Source organism: Melanaphis sacchari, unplaced genomic scaffold (genome assembly GCF_002803265.2).
Source record: "Melanaphis sacchari strain LSU unplaced genomic scaffold, SCAv2.0 Contig323_pilon_pilon, whole genome shotgun sequence".
NCBI classification, from domain to species: Eukaryota; Metazoa; Arthropoda; class Insecta; order Hemiptera; family Aphididae; genus Melanaphis; species Melanaphis sacchari.
In genome coordinates this window covers 2,799-12,671 of record NW_020271194.1, presented here as the reverse complement: position 1 = coordinate 12,671, position 9,873 = coordinate 2,799, and the positions used below count along the sequence as shown (strand labels likewise).

General features: G+C 27.1%; 1 protein-coding gene across 1 annotated transcript; it reads left to right on the top strand.

The window, feature by feature from the left end:
• The first annotated feature begins 5,795 nt into the window (after positions 1 to 5,795).
• LOC112596500 (pyruvate kinase-like) lies at positions 5,796 to 9,479 on the top strand. Its single transcript, XM_025342217.1, has 9 exons — positions 5,796 to 5,849; positions 5,923 to 6,052; positions 6,134 to 6,366; positions 6,597 to 6,780; positions 6,905 to 7,114; positions 7,343 to 7,527; positions 7,917 to 8,159; positions 8,849 to 9,071; positions 9,289 to 9,479. The coding sequence occupies exons 1-9, from the start codon at positions 5,796 to 5,798 to the stop codon at positions 9,477 to 9,479; spliced, it is 1,653 nt and encodes a 550-aa protein (XP_025198002.1).
• The last annotated feature ends 394 nt before the right edge of the window (positions 9,480 to 9,873 follow it).

The window sequence follows — 9,873 nt, the reverse complement described above, 5'->3', positions numbered from 1 at the left end:
CCACAATAATAAACTTGATGATTTTACACAGTTTATAAATAAAATATATTAGCCATAGAATAGTAAACAACATGAATAAAATGAATAAATAAAAATTAATATGTTCAACGATTATGATCTAACCATCAATTAGTTAACCATAATAACTACACATTTTATTATTCTATATAAGTCTAGGGTTCGGATTTTTATGTTAATGCATATTCTTCAACGATTCACCTAGAATGATTTTGATTAAAAATGTTGGTGTTTTGTAATGTGTTGATTCAATAGTCAATATTTTATTTTGCACAAAAGTTGCATATTTTATGGAAAATAAATCAAAATTATTTTAAATTTTATTCAGAAGTGGTTTGATCTCTTATAAAAGCTATTTTGAGCCACTATTTCTGTCGTCAAATAACTTAAAATAATCGTCTGAATGGCGCGTTTAACATTGATGCTATCAGCTGTCATTACGTAATAAAAAGGGTTGAAACAATAAACAACAATAATGCAAGTATTAAGAAATTGACACTTAAATACAATTTTTGTTTTGAATATAGAGTCTTGTGAGTTGTGACACAAAATCAAATTTTTCTAAGTATACCTATATTTATAATAATATACTACAATCGCAAAAGTTTCCAGTTTGAAAATTATAGATCTCATTTTGTTGGTATTCGTTCCAAAATTAATATTATTACATTTTGTCTTTCATTTTATATTTATATAAATATGATGATAATATAATTTATCAATGATAAAATAATAAATGGTAAATAACTTGGTTGTAATTTAAATTCTATTTTTTTATTTCTACAATTATTTTCTTTAATTATCATACATTTTGTTATGGTTTTTAAAATATTTAGACATTTTAAGCGAATAATTAAGGACTTGCTTACATATTTTTGAATTTTTATGTGTATAAATAAGTGCAGATTCAACAATATTTGTTACATAAAAATCCGGGCACACAATTGATTTGGTATATACGCAAAAATAGGTCCTGTATAAATAGGTAGGTACTCTAATTACTTACCTAATAGTAATATTACACATTTACATTTAAATTAATTTAAGTAATCGTACACAATATGATACTATAATAATTTACCTCGGTGTAAACAATAAAAACAATTAAATATTTTTATTGACATATTTTTAAAAAAAACAATATAAAATATTTTTTACGTTATACTAGTATTTGAGTTTTGAATAAAATATAATAAATAACTAAAAAAAAGCGTTTTTATTTTATTAATGAAGCTCAAAAAGTTAATAGAATTAAACAATCCATTTTATTTTTACATGCTATAAGTGGTTGTAATACTTTTTTGTTTTTTGTTTTTTTATATTGAAAAATTTAAAATTACATTTACATTAAATTAAACAGCATTAACGAAACTTATTTCAGAAATTTTCCATGAAAAATACATTTAAAATAATTAAATACTATAATTTTGTCATTCAAGGAAAAACATATTACGACGATGCAATTCATTAAAACTGTAGCATTTAATCATGATTAATATAAATTAAATACTTAAATGTTATTTAAGTAATTATATTTTTTTTATTTCAACTAGCCGTTCATTATTAATAATTTTATTTCTTTTTACAATTTAATTTTTATTATATTTCAAGAACTCATTATTGGTTATTATACATTTTTTTTTAAATTAGTTTAAAAAAAGATTTTAACATATAAATATTTATTTATTAGAAATAGTTTCATGGATGCTCTCTTTCCTCAAGTCGTCCAGCCTAGTTAAATTAAATAAATGTCAATACAATTTATGTATTGCATTATTTGTATACAGATTGTAAATTTTTTTATTTTATATAATATATAAAAAAGGTACATAAATACAATATATATATACATTGTACACAATAAATCTGCGTATACAATATACAAGCACCTATTATTTACATAATTTAAATTTTATTAAATGTAAAAAACTTGGTGTAATTTGCTTTACAAAAGGTTTAAAAAGGTCTTCATCGGTAAAATGTACAATCGCCCGTATCTATTGGTCCACATACGCTTTTTGACACTAAACGAATTAATACCAATCTAATTTTTCCTTAGTTATTGTTCCTATTCTCAAGTCTAACAATTATTACTACCAATACTAAACATGTTAAAATTATTAAATAAGTTCTAACGTGAGTAGCGGCATGTAGCGTATGGACAATAATATTATATATCTTATACTTTATAGGTACCTACCACACAGTCTTAAAAAAATGTATACATATAAATATATTTCCATCAATTGTATAAGAATATCTATTTAAGAGTACCTTTAATAACAATGCAAATCATTTTTTTAAATAATAAAAAATAAATATACAATATCATCTATATAACCAATTACAATAATACAATATCTATTATTTTTACCTTTTCGTGGCTAATATTAGCGTATCACCACCACCAACCGTGCAGCGAGTTCAAAACAGTCTTTCGTACGCGTTGTAGACTTTTTCTAATTAACTGTAAGACAAATGCTTGGCTCAATAACAACTAGGCAAATAAAATGGACTGATAGTCTGAAACTTTTCAAAACGCACCTCGATTCAATTAGCCACACGTCCACGCGTTAGACGAAACGTTAAACGAATAAAAATTTAAAAAAAAAAAAACTGTAGTATTATTATTATTTTACGAGGGACGTAAACTAGGTTTAACTTACTGAGCGAGTGTTCATTTTGGGGGGTGTTAAGAAATGTACGAATTGACGTCTAAGTGTACTAATTAATTAACTGATTAATGGTACATTAAGTCCGCGACATTTCGACTTAGCGCGCCGCAAACACACAACCGTCGCTTACTGATTCGCATGACTCGAATATTTTTATTTTTATGGACTTAAAACACACAGATTTTCGGTGGACATCGAGTGCGTCATTGTCACGGTCGTATGTGCAATATAACAATATGGGTAATATGAATTCATTGATCGTGCACCGATTATCTCCACACGGTGTAGTACGCGTAATGCAGAAACTCATTTAAAATTATTGTTATTGGACTATTGTACACACAAGTTTGAACAGTGTTAATAGCGTTTATGCACATCGACGAATTTGTATAATTATACTGTGATACTTAGACGTTTTATAATGATGTCATTGTAAAATTTATTTTACGCATACGACATGCACTCTGTACATTAAACATTAATTATAATACGATGTGTATTTTACTCGTTCGGTACATTGAACATTGATAATATTTGTATAATATTATGTATACGAAGAATCAAAAACTATACCTTAACTACTTATTATACGTACATCGTTCACCTAATGTTATTATGTGGTATCATCGCTATCATTCTTTATGTAAATTTTTGAATTTACGTGTGTCCACTGTACGACATAATAGTTTTGTTACATCGCTGCGCTGACGACCATCATAACATTTCATAATATGTTTGGATGTTTAAATTATTCGACTAAATGTATCTAACAGTGTAATAGGTTAGCAGGTATTAACTGTTATTGTTTCGTACAATTTACTGTACATAAAAAGTAGTATAAGTATGGAAAAGCTTTTAAGTGTCTTAGACTAAGCTTTTGTCATAATTTTCGATATTCTATGTAACCACCCAAAAGAATATTAAATTAGAATTATTTTAAGTACCTAACTATTATATTTTTATACAATAAAGATAAAAAAAATGTCTTACAGGTCACAGCTGGATTTTCTGATTGCTTCTCACAAACGAACGTAGGAAAAAAATGTAAAAATACATACTTAACATGTATCCACCAATATTGATTTTATATTATTTATTGTTAAATATATAATGTCTTATATTAGCTTGGTATCTACTTAAGACTTGCCCAATTTACCAATTTAACTATAATTTATTTAAATTAAATAAATAAAACTGCAGCAAAATCGTATTTACGATTTTGGCGCCTTAGGTGCAAAAATATATTGGCGTCCTTTTTTCCCCTGGAAAAATTTTTCCGGAAATTTATCGTGTATTAAAAACTTAACACTGTAGATACCTAATTAATTAAAATTGCATACTTTACAAAATGTACAATAATCACTATATAGTATTATTAAATTATAATTTAAAAAATATACACATGTCAAAAAAGTTCCCAAAAATAATATTTTAAAAACAGTAGTAGGTACCTACCTACGTTCTAAATTAATTTATTCAAAAAAATATTGATAATTTAAAAAAATAAACTACATGACTAAGATAAATATTTTACCATCAAAATAAAATTATTCTTATAATCAGATTTACAAATTGGCTATTTTAAATTTTAGATTCTGAGCGGAGCGATAAATGTATTGATTTTACAATGATGTGTGTTTTTTTTTTCTAATTTTTTTGGTGTCTTTCGTTATCTTTTAGGCTAACATACTGTCTTTGCTAAGAATCATATACATACATTGATGTTTAATCATTGAATTAAAATTTAATACCATCCATTACAGTGAACCACTTGTAACCTACTATACAGCAAAGCGAAATCCACTTGCCCAACTTTTTTTATTTTTAATATTAAAAAATAATTTATTTTTATATTATACATGTAGCGTATATGACATACATAAAAATTGTTAATTTAATAATTTGGTGACGATTATAAATACCTATCTATACGATCATTCGTATTTGAGTTTCAAAGTGATTTATATATCTACTTAAATATAAACTATCTACTTACAGTTACCTAATATATAAATATTTTTCTGGGATTACTTGCGTTCAATTTTGCATGATCAGTGCTAAAAATCCTAATATATTTACATAAATATACGGCGTTGACTTTTTATATGCTTGTAAAAATTTAGATATGTATTTACGGCAGTAACTATCACGAAATGATTTTGATTGAAGCTCTGACTACCTTGGTCCAACTTACATGTTTGGCAATCTTATCATAGAATATTTTATTTTCTATAAATGCAATATGTAATATTATTATGAATGGCGTTTTACGTATAATATTAGATCATAGGCGGTGCACATACTCAAAATAACTAAATTAGTTAGATTCTAAATTAAAATAATCAAGTATTTTAATGAAAACAATTTACCTATATTCCATATAGATTCTTCTTTCGACGCCTAAATAATGAATAATTCATTGTCAAACATATTTGACAACATTTTAAAATACTTAGGTAAATATGTAAATATTATACTTAAGTGACAACTAACTAGCTGTGTAACAACTGTAACTTAGTAAATTATTAGGACAAGAAACAGATTATGAATGAACATAAGTAAACGAGGGACAATCGCAGATTTTAAATCACCCGTGCATATTGAAATGCCGGGAATACATTGGAAAAATAATGTTTTATTATAGCTGCGAATCGCGACCAAACGCTCAAAATTAAACATAAGCGTTTCGACGACTTCGAATGCGACTGAACGCGCGTCTTATTTACGTGTATGAATAAACACATATAAAAGTACATGTTTAATTTAGAACGATTAATCGCGACTTTTTAAAAACGCTGACGCGCACGTTCGAATCGCCTAGTGTATAATCTACTTTAAAGTCATTTTCTCATAATCCATTAAATTATCATATAATATTAGTGAGATAAATTTTTTTTTTTTTGAATAATTAAATACTATTTAGATTTTTCATTTAAATAATTACATTTCTTTGGCATTATGTTAAAATCCAAGGGTTTCTTAGACAACGTTTATTAAACAGACTTTTAATTAGTGCAAACAGAGTTGATTTTAATTGTTTTAAATTAAATTTATTTAAAATTTATTTTGTATTATAATTAATTTTGGAAATACATTGAAAAAATGGACTCTACAAATATACCTAAAGTCGAAGAATCGTGTATCGTGTACTCCTGGGTAAGAATATCAATAGAATTAGTAAATTTTTTATGTGTTAAATCTGTTTAAATAAAATAAAATATATATAAAGGAACCTTGCTATGATAATGAAATGCAAATGAAAGCTTCTTTTGAGGACAACTACCTCGACCATTTAAGCAATTTAAAAATCGAATCAAATCCATCACAAAATACATTAACCACTATAGCTTGTGGTGTTTGTACGTATATATATTTACATGTATCGATAAAAATGAATTACGATTTCATGTCAATGAATCAATATTTGTATATTATTTCAGCACTTAACGTGACAAAAAGAATAATTGAAGAACTTTGTGAAAGAGGCGTATCTATGGTAATATTTGATTTTAATGACTTATCATTTGAACAAAGTCAAAAAATGGTCTTAGAAATTCGCCAAGGGATTTTTAATTATAGTCTTAAAAAGAACAATCAAATACCGTATTCAATGACATTAGTACTTGATCTTGAAGGATCTTGTATAACGACTGGAAGCATATTCCATACAACAGTAATAAATATTGATTTAAAATTATGATAAATAAATGATTATGATTTCTAAAAAAAAAAAATATTCAAGTGGCTCATTTCAACATTTCAATAGATAAATTGATAATTAATGAAAAAGTATAATAATAATATATAAAAGTCTCGAAATCATAAAACATGTTATTTCTAAAATAAATTATTACTGTCGCATGAATAAAAAAAATTACATAAAACTTATTTTTACTTAATTAGCCCAAAAAATGTTTGATAGAATTATCGTCGAACGCCCATGTTTATGTCACCAACGACGTCGAGTACAAATTCAAGTGTACAGAGGATCGTATTTATGTGAACAGCGATTTTATTCTTCGACTCAAAACTAATGATCGGATCTATTTAGATTATGGAAAAATCGAACTAGCCGTGATTAGAGTCGGTAAACATGTGTAAATATTATTCTTTTAAGTTTTATTGTAATAAGCATGGAACACTATCAATGGGATATATATTCTCGTGGCAATCATGATACCAAAAATGTCATTATTTTATTTTCTGCTCAGACGAAAATGAAGTGTATTGCGAGATAAAACGAGGAGGATTTTTGGGTTCCGAAAAAGCAGTGCATATGCCAAGAACTCCAATTGGCTTGACGGCACTTTCTAAATTGGACGAAAAAAATATTCGTACAGCAATCAAACTCAAAGTGGACGTAATCTTGATTCCTGGCGTAAGGAACTCTGCGTTTTTCAACCACGTTCGCGAATTTGTCTGTAAGCTGAGTATGAAGTCACTATAACCGACGAAATGATTCATTTTAGTGTTGTAGTATTAAAATTGTAATATATTCCTAGAATTTTGTCATTAAATAAAATCTTGTGTTTTATCTAATGCCCAAACTTGTCACACTATCTACGTTCGTATACGAATTTACTTTTAGTGGTTCTCTTAATGAAAGAAATATTTTCGTTTATGTTGTTCCATACGGTTTTTTTTTAAAGATACAGAACGAGGTGGGAACATTAGCCTGTATGCAAAAATTGATAATACTGTAGGACTTGAGAACTTCGATGACATATTACCAGTTGTGGATGGTGTTTTCCTGAACCGACCGAATTTATCCATGGAGATTGGTTATGACAAAATATTTCTGGCTCAGAAGATTATCTTATCTAAATGTAACGTTGTAAGTTTTTAGGACAGTGACTGCACTATTTCCGTATTTGTAATATCAAAATAAAATACTGTTAATAATGTAAAACGTTTCGACATTCAATCCATTCTCTCTTCACCAAATGTACCAATTATTACCTCACTTATATCCTTCTTCAACCAGACTGGTTTAAAAATTTAATTTATCTGTAATATTAATTTACCACCATAATTGTCGAAGCTAATTGTTTACAAAGTTTCTTTTAATAAAAAAAAAAAAAAAAAAAATGTAAAACGTAGTCGATATTTTAAAAACGTTTGAATACAATATTAATTTTGATCAACACCAATTTTACATAATAACATTATAATACATAAACAATAGTTTGATTATTCAAAATATAACGCAAATGGTACATACAGGCTGGAAAACCGACTATCACGTATGGGCAATATCTAAGTTCCATGGAAGTTGGTACGATACCAACAAACGCCGAAGTAAATGACCTCATAAGTACTGTAATGGATGGAACCGATTGCATTTATCTGGATGTAACGATGCGCAGTGCAAATAAATCACATTGCATTCATTACGCATCTTCACTGTGCCGGCAGGGCGAAGCAACCGTATGGGAACAACAGTTATTCACCGAACTCAACAAAAAGGTAAAAATAAACCAACGTTACAGTATTATTAATTATCATATATCTATCATACACGTTTAAACCAATAAATATATATTTTTTATAGGAGAATTTAATTTTTATAGACAGGTTTAAAATAAAATTATAAATTACTTAATAAAATAATCTAAATAGGTACTAGAATGTTAGATTATAACGAACAAGTTATTATACCTATATATAGAAATCACAATGCATATCGATGAATGATGTCAATATGATAAATTGCATAAAAACAAAATATTCAACTGTACAAACGTTATTTTAACGTCTTAAAAAACTTATTTCAGCAACAAACAATAAGTTAAATAAACGATTGTTTTCGAGTGTGTGCAGTGTTAAATCTAGACAATTTATCTGAGGATAAATTTAACTTTTTTTTCATTGGTGAACAGTAATATATTTTAGTATTATGAATTACATTAATTACTAGTTATTACAATTTACAATTTAGACATTAGGTATGGTAATCATAACGAGTATTGTATATTTGTGCAATTAATAAATAGGTACATTTTGTTGAAAGTTGTAATTGTCAAAGGGTGCGAATGTCCTCTCTGAAGTATACCTGGATTCAACACTGAGTGTGTGTTTATTATTACGATAGGTACCTCACCAACACCATGATACATTGATGTATAATATAATTTCATAATACACTGAGCTTTCAGTCCAAACCAAAAATTGATCCTGCCCATGCGATTAGTATTGGGTGCGTAGAAGTATCGTTAAAATGTCATGCAGCTGCTATTATCGTGATCACTATGTCCGGCCTGTCAGCCCGTTTAGTCGCCAGATACCGTCCTCGATGTCCTGTATTAGCGATCGTCAGACACGGGAACTCTGCAAGAAGGTTATCAGTATGGCGTAATATTATAGCATTACAATACATTGGTAAATAAAGAACAACAATAATAATATGTAAATTATGTTTTGAAACACGCGAGTGTCTCAAAAGTTTCGGGTACAAGTATTCCTATTTATTATGCGGTTATCAAATAATTTAATATTATTTCTATTGACTTTATTATATTATTAAAACTAAATTATATTGTTACAAATCTATGTTTTCTTTAACAAAACATTAAACGACATCATATATATGTTACAGACCCAATAGAAAACATTTGGTCTAAAGAAATCGAAAATCGTACAAGGTTTGCAATGGATTTTGGTAAAAGAAAAGGGATATTGAATCAGGGAGACTTGGTTTTACACATGAGTTGCTCAAAAGAAAACACAGGTTTTGCTAACACCATGAGTGTATTCTACGTTAGTGCTGGAAACTTCGTTAACGCATAATAGTATATAACTTAAATTTAATAAAAATTATTTGGCCTAATGCTAATGTGTCAAACACCTCTTCGTTCAAAAAATTATGAAAACTTTTGGGATACTCAATTACAAGTTCTTTAATTAATATATTTGTAACAACTAACTTATTCCGCCCTTGAATCCATTTTCTAACACAATTTCTCTTATTATTTACTAAATATTTTTTATGTTTTAATAATATAATTTTTACGGTCACTAATCATCGAACGAACAACTTCTTTGGACATAAAATTTCGATGTACAAAATTATAATAATAAAATAAGTGATTATAACTTATAATAATAATGAGTGAATTACTCAATACAGTTAATGCGAAATACAAAATAATTATTGTTACCGCTTAAATATCTGAAAAAAAAC